The sequence below is a fragment of the Arvicanthis niloticus genome, chromosome 22 (genome assembly GCF_011762505.2).
Source record: "Arvicanthis niloticus isolate mArvNil1 chromosome 22, mArvNil1.pat.X, whole genome shotgun sequence".
Taxonomy (NCBI): Eukaryota; Metazoa; Chordata; class Mammalia; order Rodentia; family Muridae; genus Arvicanthis; species Arvicanthis niloticus.
In genome coordinates, this window is record NC_133429.1 from 37,271,435 (window position 1) to 37,286,475 (window position 15,041).

The following is a 15,041-nucleotide window of genomic DNA, read 5'->3' on the forward strand; positions in this document are numbered from 1 at the left end:
TCTTGGACTAAATTCCTAGTCCCTAAATGGCCATTTATAAAGAAGGTCAAAATTAATAAAAAATGTTTTGATTATGTAAAGCAAGCCTAGGGGTACCATTCCATGATAAGTAGTAATATTGCTTCTTAAATCCTATCCTCGGGTCCATGCTAACTCTTTAGTTTGTATTAGCCTGAGTCAACACTTCTCCACGAAAGTTCTATTTGTGAATGGAGAAAGACTCTAGGGGATTGAAGCTCCTTTGTCTTTTATAAGTTCTGATTGTCAGACACAGTGAGGGGCCACGTGTTGGCAGAGATTTCCATTCTGAAAACACAGCCAAAGTGTTAGAAAGCCTCCGAGTTCAAGTGATAATCGACACCAAGGTAGTTCTGGTCTCTCTCACCTGGAGATGGCGAGCACTGCACGGAGTGAAGGGCCTTCAGGTCTTCCTCAAAGTCAAGTAGGAAATCTTCCAGGTCCCGCTCATCTGAAGGAATAAGAAATGCTGGAATGTACCAGAGGCCTCATGTAGAGAGTCTTGGGTTGCCCTCAAGACATGAATTGTCACAAAGAGAAACGAAGGCAAGACTTTGCTGCAGGTCAGTCAGAAACTTCCTTGATGTTCTCTCCTGGCTACTCTGGTCATACTGCAGCAGAATAGTGGGTGAGGAGGGATGTTCCCATACTCTATAGGTTAAAGTACCCAAGCCCGCTGATTCTGCTGGGCCCTGGAGCTTGTGATGGTCATAAAATTCCCAGTGCAGGAAGCACATTTTATCCAGTTTTCAGGAGACTGGGGATGTGCTTTAGTGGTAGAATATTTGCTTAGCATGCTCAAAGGCCCAGGTCTGATCTCCAGATTACCCCCCCCCCCCCGAAACTCTCTCTAACACAGAGGAGTGACCCATTTTCTAATACTGCAATAGCTATGGTCGGAATGTTCTAGGCTACTTTCTTTGAACACAAGATGAAAAATCAGTTCCCCCCCCCCCCGTGGGGGGATTCTGCATTACAAAAGACAAAGTAACAGTGAGGTGTATGATTTTAGAAAATTATCCAAAAAAAAAAAAAAAATGTAATTTGATATACTTTTCCTAATGGTGCACAATTCTTGGTTTTGTGTGAGACTTATGAATCAATATTCTCTCTCTCTCTCTCTCTCTCTCTCTCTCTCTCTCTCTCTCTCTCTCTGTACACACATGTATGTGGGTGTGCATGATCATGTGATACTCAAAAGAACACATGTAGGTGTCATAGGTAGGTGTTGGGCTGCCCCATCATGTCCCTTCTTTATCTCCTGAGACAGGATTTCTCCCTGAACCCGGAAGTCACCCGTTCAGCTTGGCTGGCTGCTCATTAAATGCTAATCATTTCTCTAATTGGTTCTCACAACACTAAGATTACAGGTGCTAGCTGCCACACCCCACTTCATTATTATTATTGTTGTTGTTGTTTAACATGGGTGTTAGAGGTCTGGACTCAGGTCATCATGCTTTCATGCCAGGCCCTTGACTAACTCAGCCCCCTCCCCTGCTCTGGCATCAGTAATTTGTCAAAACCTTTCCGTGTCTTTCTAGCATTCTGGCTGAGAATTGACAATCTTGAAAATAAACTCCATGAAGGACTTGAGCGTTATTATGTAGTCCCAGGGACTGATGTAGTGTCTGGAAGATAATGGGCTCTATGTTTTAAAATTTTAAGGTTTTAAGGAGTAAATGCAGAAGAGGTTAGAGTGGATGGGGGCAGGAAGAGCTGAAACCAAAGGAACAGAGTGGTACATGCTGTGTGACCTAAAACAAACAAACAAACAAACAAACAAATAAATAAACACCAAGGCTGTTAGTTCCTTCAACTGATAGGTATGTGGAAAGGTTAAACTTAGCAGACTGACTGAATTACACGTTGGAACCAACAAATCGCTCAGGCCCAAAGAATGAGAAGCTTTTCTGTTGGGCTCTGTGCAAACCCGCAAGGTTGGCAGGGAGTGGAGGGGGTGCTGCCCAAGGCGTCTCTTCGTCCCCACAGGTGTGGAGATACATTGCTTTCTGTTTAAGTAACGTCTTACTGCAAGGAAAGCCCAGGCTTTACAGACGTGATCTCATTTTGCCTTCCTGACAGATACCCCTGTGGGGGTCGAGGAGAACATGATTTAGAATTAGTTGCTTGAGAAAATAAATTCTGAGGCCCTTCTGCTAGAATATGGAGGAATTATAAATGTCTGCCTATCACCCCCTTTCTCCAGGCCAGAAAATTAAGCATGGAATTTTTTCTCTTGCAGAGAGAGAGAGAGAGAGAGAGAGAGAGAGAGAGAGAGAGAGAGAGAGAGAAGTACAGGAGGATATTTGAAAAAAGGGATAAAAGCCTTTTTAAAAAGTATGGAAATATTGATATAGTGATTGCCTTTGAGCACTGTATATGCTGAGGATGATCTAAGTATAAAAATATAAATGCCAAGAATTTACGCATAGAGTAAGTGACAATTCTGCCTTTGTGAGTCTTTACAGAGTAAGATTGATCCTCCATTTGCTGGGTGATTGATTACACAGGGACTCCTGAACTTTCATGGTCCATGTACTAACGGTTCCCGATCTTTCTGACTACAGTTTTTTTCCCCCATGACCTCAGTCCTTACCTTGAACTTGAAACAACCCAGCATCTTTCTTATGAAGGTCATCCACACTGTTGCTGTCATCTTTATTCCATTGATTAGAAATTTTATAGACGTTTTCACACACCCCAAATGCACAGCACTGGTAAGCGTATGGCATCTCTATAATCCTTTACAGAAGGGGGAGACAAGACAAAAAAACATACATGTAAGAACGATGGGTCATGAAATGGTTATCTCTTCACCCAATGATTCTACTTTTGGAGTTTAACCTAAACCAATTACCAAAAATATAAGCTATTTGCTCAATGGTGTTCATTCTAGTGGTAGAACCACAGTTATTAAAATTATAATAGCTAATTTAATAAAATTATAATAAGTTATAAAAACATGAAGTTATAAAAACATAAAGTACGGAACTTGAGTGATGGGATTTAAATGATCAAAAATTTCCATAATGAAATGTTTTAAGAAGCAAACAGCAGGAACATTATGGCAAAATTATGTTGAGTAACTAAAATATACCATAATGTTCTATGCATGCTTAGAGTCTAATAACTTAAATGATGTAAAATATAGCCTAGAAACAAATAACATAAAATGTTGCTTAAAGTGACATTTTAAAATATACTTCTCTCTCTTCTGTACTATCTTTTGGGGGCTTTATTACTTTCTTCATTTTAAAGTATGCAGACAGGATTGTGGTTGAGTTTATGGAACCCTTAAGATGTTCCTTTATTGTTCATAAGCACAGTGGTTTTCAAGGGCACTGCTTCCTCAAACAAGTATTCATTTAGTCCATTTTATTAGAACATACACATGCTCAATGAAAGAAAAATTGTAAACAGAAGTGCAGTACTGTTACAATGTTATTTAATTACACGGCCCACTATATATCCCATGGATCAGTGCCTTTTAAACTCTTTCCATGAACTCTGTGATGACAGGAAGCATCTTTGAGAGGGAAAGGAAATGTGTCAGGAAGACAGTTTTCCACTTTGGGCTTGTCCTCATGGGGACTGAGGGCATGAAAGGCAATTCACAAGGGTCTCGTGACCTTATCAACTTAGAAACCACGACGACACGCCTGTTCTCTCAGATGAGCACAAATGTGTCTTGTCCGTTTTAATGACAAACTCACTTGAGCTCCGGGAAGCTTGCAGATGGTATCAGGCTCCGTAAGGCACGGTTCCCTGTTAATTTTAAGTGAGTTAAGCCGTGTAACCCAGTCACAGGGAACGAAGACAGGAGGTTGGACGATAGGTCCCTGCAGAACATCAGACAACTGGCTTTTAGTCTACATCAGCATAAAATGCACATGTTCATGAAAGTGGCCTAAAGATGATTACACTGCTCAATACAAACTGCTAAGTAGGGTCCTTCCTTTTAATAGTAAAGCTAACAGTGTTGGTTTGAGTTTCTGATAGCTTTTCTTTTTACAATCAGAACTGTAGGGGGACACATTTTAGATGTTTTAGATGCACTGAAATTGCTCTATATTTGGCCTCAGTTTTGCCAAGTCGGGGCATCTAAAAATCAAGGGGAAATACACATTTATTTGAAACCAGATAGGAAGGTCTAATAAAAAGCTTAGCGGTTGATTCTGCCGCCCCCCCCCCCCCCCAATTCTGTCAGAGAGTGGAGGAACGGGAGAGAAGAAATGAATTCTCATCTTACTACACTCTGCCTGATTGCTTAGCTGTCACCCAGTGATTCCCCCATAAGAGCTCATGTGGTCCTGGAGGATTAGAGCATCTTCCCTGGCCAGGAAGCAGCTCTAGGCAGGGAGAACACAGCACACTGGCTGTGCATTGGGGGTGACTTCAGACAGCTAACATTTTCACTAACTAGATGGTCCCTAATTATTGAAAAAACATCTCCTAAACTAGCAAAGGGGGTACTCACAGCTTCACCAGAGACGGCAATGTAGAAAAGGCATCAGGGTGAATGACAGTAATTCTATTCCATGCTAAGTTCCTGTTTTAAAGACAAATGAGAAGATCACGTTAAAAGGGACACTCATACTTATCCAGTATCTACCCAATGTAATTTCTATTTAAATGAAGAATAGCTGACTCATCAAGTTCTCCTTCAGACAAAGATAAAACGGCATAAAATCACTAAAGGTGTGCGTTTAAATCAACCATGTTTGAAATAATCAGGTAAATTATCTAATTTAGTTCTTATTAGCTTCTTGCTAAAATGGTTGACTTTAACATGGATATAAATTTTCATTGCAGTTTTTCTAAAATGACTGAAGATGGGAGTGGGAAGAGGGAAACATCAGGGTGTCTTCCTCTGACAAGAAAGTAGAGTTTAAAGTACAAAATGATCCTGGACACACAGTGAAACCATTTGTGCATTCCATGTATATATGTGGCCTTGAAACAAGCAGAGACGCCTTCAAGAAAATTCTCACCAAAAGATACAGACAAGTACATTCCTGACCAAGATATACGTAAAATAGAAGAAAACATATGTTAGAAATAAAATCCTTCAAAGCAAGGAAAAATATTTTATGGAGAAATGAAATCTACCTGCCCATACATATATGTCAAAGTGTAGATAATTTAGCAGGAATAAAATCCTTAGTGTAAACTTCTCCAGATAATTCTTGTCGGAGGCAAGAACTTCCATATTTTTAAAAATGAACTATGACTTAAAGACCCCTCCCTTCCTCTCCCCCTTCCTTCCTTCCTTGGCGCTGGGGGTCAAAGTCAGAGCCTTGCAAATACTAAAAAGTCTTCTATGGAGATTTTATTTTTGAAATGTCTAAGCCATTAAAATAAGTAAGAAGTGGACATTAGAGAAAATCAGAAGTGATCAGAGTCAATGTTTCTCAGGTTCAGATAAGTGCAAGATGCTGGGCCCCAAAGTTACTTCAGGTGAATTGAATTTATAAAATAGTCAAGCTTTTATGGAATGGTTTCTTTCCCCTCCCTCCCTTCTCCCTCTTCCGCCCAACCCCCCCCCCCCGCCCCCCACCTCCACTCACTCCAAGCCCCGCTGGCTCTGGACCCATGGAATGGTTTCTAAAGGAAAATTTTCTCTTTTCATATGAATGTGGTGGCCAGAATACTATCTCAGGTGTCTTCTACGAATGTTGTCTGCCATGTTTCTTTGAGACAGGGTCTCTCACTGAGTTTGAGCTTACTTCCTGGGGCTAGGCTGGCCAGCCAGTAAACCTCAGGGCTCCATCTGTCCCTGTCCTCCCAGGGCAGGGATAACAAGTGCGTGAGAATTCACCAGAATTTCATGTGCATCTAGGAATTGAACTTGTGTTCTTAGGGTTGAACTACTTCCAACATTTAAATCACAAAACAACATTAAACATTTACATATTGGTTGCCCTAGAAACAGAAGCATTTTCTAATACAGTTGTACTGAAACTGAAACCATGGTAAGTTTGTTAAAACACAGATTCCCAGGCTCCGTTCTCCAGCTCTCCAGGATGCAGACAGAAGCATTGTGCAGGCCTTTGAGGGGGTTGGCCTCCTCTCCCCCCCCCCCTTTTTTAATGAAGAGTATGTTTTAAAGGATTGTTTGAGAGCTTAATCACACATCTGCCACTCCTATTTTTAATTTTTAAAAATTTGCATTTTGAGACAAGGTAGCCCTGGCTAGCTTGGAACCTGCTGCGCAGACCAGACTGGTCTCAAAGTCACAGACATCTGCTTGCCTTTGTCTTACATGTACTTTGATTTAAGTATATAATGCCTGGATACTAATTTACTACTTAGAAATTTCTTCCTGGAAATGGTGAGGAGCAAAATATTTCTCTCTCTCTCTCTCTCTCTCTCTCTCTCTCTTAATAAATAACAAAACAAATGTACAGTAATGCAATGGTAAAAGCAACCGTGGAGGTCCAACAGAGAGAAGTAGCGCTAAGGAGGTGTGGGAGGTGGTACTCACAGAGACCGGAGGCTAAGCAACTGTTGAAAAGTGCCACCCTTAATTTCATAGATCTCATTATGCCGCAGGTCACTGAAAAGAAAGAGTTCCAAAGACAGATGTCAGAGTTAATGTTTCCAACCGACTTCAGCAAACTTTTTACACTAGGATTAGATATCCTTCATCAAAGGAGCAGAGGAAGTGTGGTGATCTCACAGGAAGTGTGACTATCTCTCAATCAAGAGATTGGGTTTTTTTTCATAAATAACACTGCAATTTTTTCTTACATTCACCTAAGTATTGCCTCTCTTTCCAAGAAGCTGGTTCTCTCAAGGGAGTATAGAACAATACCTACATATGCTGTCATCATCCTGTGGGAAGAATGATGGCTTAGTAGGCAGGAAGGCTCAGCTTTGCATAAACCAGGTATAATAGTGCATGCCTGCAATCCTAGCCCCTAGGTGGTGGGAAACAGAGGATCAGAAGTTCAAGGACACCCTTGGCTATGAGGCCAGCCTGGGATACATGAGAGCCTTTCTCAAAAGACAAAACAAAACAGGGACCCTCGAGAAGATTTCATCTGTAAATGTGCTTGCCAGACAAGTCTGTTGACTTTGAGTTTGATTCCCCCTGATCCCTGGAATACTAGGAAAGATGGAAGGAGAGAACACACTTCACAAAGTTGCCTTTTGATTTCTACATGGGTGGTCTTGTACATGAACACCTGTTTTCTCTACTTTTGCCACACACACACACACACACCCCACCACCACCATCACCACTACCATCACTAACAACAACACAAAGAAACATTTGGGAACACTTCTTTCATTAACCCTTAGTGTATTTATTAAAGCTCATCTGAAGTGTCCAATTTATTTTTAATTATGTGTTTGTGTGTGGGTATGTGCCTGTGAGTGCCATGGCCTATGGTGGCCGGAGGAGTTGGACCCCTCACACTGGACATATAAGTGTTTGAGAGCTAACTGGTGTGGATGCTGGAGACAAAACTCTGGTCTCTGAAGAGTACCATGTGCTCTTAACTGCTGAACTAACCATCTTTCTACCCCCTCAAATCTTTACATTTGAGAAAAAGAATTTATATTTTTTTTCCTTCATCACCCGAAGGCTGAGAGAGGAAAACCAAGCATGAAATGAGAGGTGGTTGATATTGTTTTTATGAAAATTGAAGCATGACAGACCACAAAGCAATGTGGCTAACATCTTGTGAATGAAGTAGTTTTAAAAGAGGAACTCCGAAAGTATCCATGGCATCTTCAGGGACAAACACGTGTTATTTCCTGTGGAGACACACCCAAGGTTTCGCCATATTCAATACTAGCACCGCCCATTGGAAGTGGGAGCTTTGTTGTATTTGAAAAGGAAGAGAGAATTTAGCCTGTGTGACATACACCTGTCACTCAGCTCTTGAGACAGAGGCAGAAAAGCACAGGAAGGAGATCAAGGCCAGCCTTAACTACATAGTAAGTTCAAGGCCAGCCTGGGTTGCATAAGACCTTGTCTACATAAAGAAAAAAACTTCCCAAGCTCAGACTCACTCACTTCCCAAAACTGAGTTGGGAAAAACAAAGGAGATAATGGATATCACAGTAGATGGATGAGAAAATCGATATTAGCCAACTTTCCCGGCACTCTCCACCCCACACCTTGGGTATTGACAGTGAGGACCAGGATGGAGTAACCAATAATCCTGAACAACATGAATTTGGGCTTCTGATTTTTTTTTTTTTTTTTTTTTTTTTTTTTTTTTTTGCTGAGTTACTTAAAGACTTTCAAAGACGTACATTTTCTGAAGTTTTTGGCAGCCTGACAAACTGGGTAAGTCTTCCAGCAGGTTGTAAGACAAATCTCTGGAAAGGAAAAAGGTGCAAAAGAGAAAAATCTGTTACCCATTAATCTTAAGGAAATGCACCTTCCTCTTCTTTTCAAAGCCCTCAAGATGGGCCGTGCCTCAAAGGCAGACTCTGGACAATCCCACAGCCCTGACACACAGCAGGTAGACACAGGCATTACTGGATTAGGCAAGGGGCTCAAATATTTACTGAAATGTAAGTTATACTCCTTTAATTGATTTAAATAATTTACCTAATGAATTTATTTATTTTGTTAGTGATGATCTACAATGTTCTAGCTCTTATCTTACTGAAATGAATACAGATTAAATTAAATAACTGTGCCCGGTCTCTGGAAACTGCTGTTTCTCTACAGCTAGCACAAGTCATTGCTGGTTCTTTCCTAATCAACTTAAAAACAAAACCCAACCATTGAAAACATAGCACTAACTTTGAAATCAATCACCATGAGGGGGGAAATCTAAAAGAGGCTTCAGCCAAAACTCAACAAATTATGGAATAACAAAAGCATCTGGATATATTTATATTATAATACAACTAATCTAAAACAAGCCATGGTAATTTGCAGAAAGTTAAAAAAAGAAAGAAAGAAAACTAGTAGATAAAGTAACATTGAGGTTAAAAAAAATTCTTGTCTCATGCTTTAGAAGTTATCAGCTAATCAAGTAACCATTTTCATGCTTGAATCTAACTCTTAAAAGCACCAAAACAACTGAAAAAAAAAATCAGTATTATTTTCTAAGAGGCTTTCAATTATTCTATCCTTACAATTGATCAATTTATCTTATCCTTATAATTTATCCTACATTTATTGAATAAATGGGGTTTATATAGGAAGAATTCAATTGTAGATAAATAATTCAAATGAAGCTATCCGTAAGTAAACATCTGTATTTTACATACAAGTTTGTTTATAAATGCTAGAGGTTTAAAAGACTTCCCCCTTTGCCTAAACAAACAAAAAATAAACTCACCCAAACAAACAAACAAACAAAAAACCTGTACATCTATGCAAAATAGACCTGTTTAACCATCTGCCACGTTGTTGAAAAGGAGTGACTTAATGAAAATGTGCACATACATTATCAAAGATGTTAATGACATTCATTTCTTCAGGCTGATTGGGGAGCCCATTATGTTTATATTGTGTAGCCTAAGCATTTGTTGAACTTGGGATCTTCCTGTCTCAGCCTCCCCAGGAACTGGGATTACAGGCTTAACCATCAGAGTTCCTTCTATTCTCATGCATGTCACAGGAGGGAGTATTTAAAACCTTGAACACAAGGACATAGTTCTGCATTTCGTTTGCCTTCTGCGGAATGATTCCAGGGTTAGTGTGGACCAAGCATGGTGTCTGTATAGACACCATGTTCATAGCTTTACTTGAATTTAATCCTGGGATCACCTTATGACAGTGACACTGTGGGTATCCTCATACAGAGTGGGATGACTTCTGTAAGAATGTCAGCTAGTGAGTAGAGAACACACAGGTGGCCTAAATAGCAGACTAGGTGATTTCTATGAAGGTAACTCAAGAGGAGGGAACAATGCACACTCACAATGACATCTCATATGTTAATGAACAACAAGACCACCACCACCCCCAACAATAACAACAACGGAGTGTAGCTCTCAGACCAGTGCTTCCAAAAGACCCTATAGTAGAGATCAAGGTCCTGCCTGGGTTCTAGTCTCAAAATCAGTAGGTTTCTCTTGGTTGATATCTTGGCCTGAGCACTTACTGATGTTTGTTTTGGTTTTGGTTTTCTTCTTAAAAAAGAAGATACCCGGCAGCAGGTATGTCATATAGAACGAATGAGCTTTGTAGGTGGAACTTTGAAAATGGCAACACATTATCATGAAGCACTATTATGTACACACACATATTTCAAGTTCCACCAAGAAGGAATAGTATCTTCTTCTGCTTGTTTACTTGCTGAAGACAGACTTGTTACTTAGCCCAGATTTCTCTGTAGCCCAATCTGGTCTCCAACTCATGGTCCTTCTACATGATTTTCCTAACTGTCAAGATTACAAAAGAGATTTAGTGGTTAAGTGTACTGGCTGCTCTTGGTGAAGAGCAATACCTGAGGCTATCATCTGACCCCAACGTTATGGGACAGTAGTGCACCAACACTTTGTGAACATGCCTATACAAGATGAAAGTAAACAAAATGAAAATCCCATTGCTTTCTTGAAGCATGATTTTGATCAATGTATCCAGGATTCTTAGTTCCTATATCTGTAGCTGCTTTTCACAGAGAAATGTGGGCTAGAAGTTCAAGGCTTGCCCTATACCCCTTCCTTCAGACACGTGTGACTGACAAAGCCTCCTGTGTGCTGCGACTGCATACTGTGTCACAGAGCATCTGCAGTGACAGGGTAGCCTGGGCACCATGAGGAAGGGCAGAATCAGTCATGCAGCAGACAGTCCCATCCTACATAGCATCTGCACTGTGCTGGTTCAGCTGCCAAGAGAAGCTTACGCTGACATAACAGCTGGCTGGCTGATTGTGATAGACTTCTATTCCACGAGAGAAGAACCATTCTAAAGGAGAGTGAGCATCTTTATCATGAGTCCCAACGATGCTTGAGAGGACAAGAGGGTCGAGTGGCATTGACAAAAAAACAAAACAAAACAACAACAACAAACAAAAAACACAAAACAACAACAACAACAAAACCAAAGCAAAATGTCAAAATAAAGTTATTCAAATCCCTGTAAACTATGTTTTACAAAACGTGGGAAAGGCAGGGGCAAATGAGATCAGAGGCAACAGAAATAACGTTCAAGCTGATTGGCCACCAGACGGGACTTTAGAACATGCTATCCATAACTTTACCAAAAAAAATGTTTAGTCTCCCTATCAAAGTTGGCGCCTGTTCGCTAATTTTATTTTTGACATTGATATTGGGCTGTTGATCCATTAAGCTATTTTATTCTACCCTGAGAAACCTTTAGAAGAGGAAATCCAGGTTTTTGTTTGTTTGTTTGTCCACATTTATTTTCTGAAGCGAAATGTATACCAACTACAACTCTAATGGGTAGCTGTTTTCTCTTGAAAACAAAGATATGCTATCATGGCTACCAGGGTAATGGCTGGGAGCCTGGCCCAAAAGAGGCAAAGGAGGGACCCTGACCTCCCGGAGACCTGCAAAGAAAGAACTTTCTCCTCATTTCCAAGGACTGTTGAGATACTGTCTGCCATTTTACCCCTAAATGGACATTGCCTGTTTATACAACATTACTGCCTTACTGATACGCACAGCACTTGGAGATTAGGTAACTGATCACAGACGGTTTGGGGAAGAGATGAGATCTTTGCTCCAGTTAAAGTCCTGTTAAAACACAAGCCAGACAGAATTCTTTCATTCCCACATCACGCACTGACATGTTTTGATTCGTGGATGTTGAGGTTGATCAGCTCCAAAGCTAATGCATGTTCTGGGAGGAGCTAAGGGTCTGCTCAAATACTCACAGACTCTCCAGGGTGGCCGTTCCTGTTAAGTCAGGAAATTCAGTAATTTGTGAGGCACCATTCAAAGTCCTAGGAGAAATAGCTAAGTGAAGATTCTAGAAGATTCTAGAATGGGCTCACTTTTACTACCATCTTCCCCCTCCCCCCCTCCCCCCACCCAAAGTACTTCTAGCTTAGTACTCATTTGGTCTTTTCAGCAATACTACAGGTTGAGTGGAGGCAGCATTTAAGATCAATAGATACTTACAGTGTTCTTAGTTCGGGTAAATGTTGAAAAGCAGATATTCCAACAAACTGGATGGGATTGTCGTAGAAATGTCTGAAAAATCCAAACATCAATGTGTTATAACAAAGCTGATGGCCAAGAGAATATATATTTCAACGAATCTACTAAAGTGCATTTGTCATTTTTACTGATTGTTTTTTTTTTTCTTTACTGATTACTGTACATCCCAGTTACTCAGTTTCAAGTGAACATCGAAAGTGTTTCCGCTCACACTTCAAGATCATTCATTCATTTGTTCGTTGGCTTGTTTGTTTCTGTGTGTGTGCACGGACTCCACTGCTTGCCACAGTGTATATGTAGGAGGACAAGGACAACTTGTGGAAGCGAGTTCTTTCTGTGTAAGAGGCTAAGCTGTAGATGTGGGCTCCCAACATCAAACTCAGGTTCCTAGGCTCGGAGGCAAGGGCTTCTGCCTGCTGAACCATCTCATTAGCTTGCTTTCTGAGATTTCCGAGTAAGGAATCTTTACTATATAAAATTTAAAGGGAAGAGACTTTGGGGGAGGAGGAAGATTTAGAGCAAAGAAAAATGACAATGTGTGAAGATGCCATGATGAAACTCACACTTTGTATGCCTACTGCCAAGATTTAATAAGAATGAAAAAAAAATTCGCACAGCAGGGTTCACATGAATAATAGTTATTAAGTATAAAAGTATGTGAATTAACTAACTGTACTTAAAGACTTTGTCTGCCTCCAGCACTGTGAATACTCAGTAACAAAAATATAAATTCATGTTGCAATTCAGTCTATCTATGGATTATCTGTCATTTATCTATATCTATCAATTATATCTATAGCTATCATCTATCTAAATATCTACCTATAGCTTATCTATCTATCTATCTATCTATCTATCTATCTATATATCATTTATCTATTACTATCTCTATATTTACAGAAGGTTCTATTGTGATTAAGTATAATTACCATGAAATCTACAAAGGATTCTACATTTTTGAGAAAAATGATATACTGTGGGGTTTATCTAGTGTAAGAAATTTCTTAAAATATGAGTCTAAAATGTGAGGCATTATTAAAAATTTAAGAGCATTTTGTTTTATAGACTTTTTTGTTTTGTTTTTTAAATTTTCTGGGTTTGTTTGTTTGTTTGTTTTTTGAGACAGGGTTTCTCTGTGTAGCCTTGGCTGTCCTGGAATTCACTCTGTAGACCAGGCTGGCCTCGAACTCAGAAATCCACCTGCCTCTGCCTCCCAAGTGCTGGGATTAAAGGCGTGCGCCACCACTGCTGGGCTAGACTTTTTAAAAATGTAATCAAAATCTAGCTGAACTGCTTTTGTTAGTGGAGCCCCACACAGGTTTCTTAGCTGAGGCACGGGGATAGTTCAGTGAAATACAACAAATGCATGCTCAAACTGTGAAGGAGCAATTGCAGAGTTTTAAAGAATTGTTCATTAAAGAAGCTATCACTGGAAATCATTCAGGAGGAATGATAAAATCTTCTCGCCTCAAGGGGCTTGGCACCATCTGGAGTCAAGCAAGCAACAGCACATCCCCATCTGTCTGACAAAGCAGTCGGTCTGTGCAGCAACTTTGATCTATGGCATTGCCACAACTTTCTTCTTTCTCTGGTGAGAGAATTGAGGAGGCTCAGCTATCCAGGAAGCTCACTACCTCCTAGGTCCACAATTTAATGATAATAATGAGTTTGGTCACAGGCTTTGGGTAACAAGTGGAAAAAGCTCACACAAATGCGACATCTCACACGGTACCTGACAAGTTTGTCACCTAGCACAAAGAAGCGCTTTCCACTCTAGGGCTCACCTCTTCCTTTCCCTTGGGATTAGACAATCATTAAAAGAACTGCAATGGGGGAGGGGAAACCTGGGTTGCACATGATCAAGATACAGGGCATATGTACGTGGACTTCTCGAAGAATAAGCGAAAGAAGAACAACAAAAAAGAGTGGCTTTATGGCTCCACATGGAGTTCTCCTCAGAGCATACCTTCCTTGATTATACTATGTACATATAAATATGTATACACTGGGAAGGTGTGAATATATGTGCTTTCATGTGTACTGTGGAGTATCACCACTACTGTATAAAGGTCTGGGGTTCTCTGGAGGCAGCTCTCTCATTTGTTAGGGGGAGGGTAAAAAGAAAATTTAGGAAATACTATTTGAAACATGTATATGAAAGAATTCCAGTCATCTTCGTGCAGGGATGGAATCTTTGTGTTGTACAAACCTAGCTTAGTCGGCTGGGTTACGGCCTTGTTGGAGAGAGCTTTGGGGAAGTAGGTTAGGAAGGCTGGTTGTGGAAGACTGTGGTTGCCAGGGTAAAGAGCTTGCATCCTGGATGTCTGTTTCATAGCAATAGAGTGGCAAGGAGGATGCTGTTTCAAGCATCCCTGTTGATGGCAGACAGGGAGGCCAGCCTCGTCTGCACTGGTAAAGAGCAAAAAGTTGTGGAGGTAAAGCAAGGTCAAAAAGAAGGCATTGGGTTGTCGATCTCAGAGGCAGAAATGAGGGCTGGGTCACCAGCTGACAGGGCTTGGAGCAAAACACACACAGAGGTGGCTGCCTTTGAAAGGTGGTCCAGTGGCGACAAGAGATGGAAACTCCTGTGTGAGGAGAGTGGAGGGGAGAAAGTGCATCGCTGTGGGAAGTGGAGAGTCCTCCAGGCTGTGTGGGCTGTTCCTCCTGACGAATTAACATGCCAAAAGACTGATTAAACGCCAGTCCTGGGCTGAAAGGAAGAGTGGCCAAGCCTTCGTAATCTCCTAACCTTTTAATATGCAAATGTTCTCTAATGAGGACTAATGTCTATTCCACAATAGAATGCAAAGCCCTTAGTTTGCCAAAATATTGCCAGCACATTTCAGAGGTGATGCATGACTTTGTTTGCTTGGGTATTAGCTCCCTGCCCCTCCCCAGTTGTCAAGGCTAAATGGGGGTTT

The 15,041-nt window shown here is 40.7% G+C and overlaps 1 protein-coding gene across 1 annotated transcript in view; it reads right to left on the bottom strand.

Moving 5' to 3' along the window:
- Lgr5 (leucine rich repeat containing G protein-coupled receptor 5) overlaps positions 1–15,041 on the bottom strand; it is a 132,043-nt gene that overhangs the window by 3,671 nt on the left and 113,331 nt on the right. The window contains exons 9-17 of the mRNA XM_076920255.1: positions 12,082–12,153; positions 11,835–11,903; positions 11,623–11,694; positions 8,287–8,352; positions 6,503–6,574; positions 4,496–4,567; positions 3,732–3,857; positions 2,615–2,760; positions 386–469 (exon numbers count right to left, since the gene is read on the bottom strand). Of these exons, the coding sequence (XP_076776370.1) occupies positions 386–469; positions 2,615–2,760; positions 3,732–3,857; positions 4,496–4,567; positions 6,503–6,574; positions 8,287–8,352; positions 11,623–11,694; positions 11,835–11,903; positions 12,082–12,153 (779 nt within the window). The remainder of the gene's footprint in view (positions 1–385; positions 470–2,614; positions 2,761–3,731; positions 3,858–4,495; positions 4,568–6,502; positions 6,575–8,286; positions 8,353–11,622; positions 11,695–11,834; positions 11,904–12,081; positions 12,154–15,041) is intronic.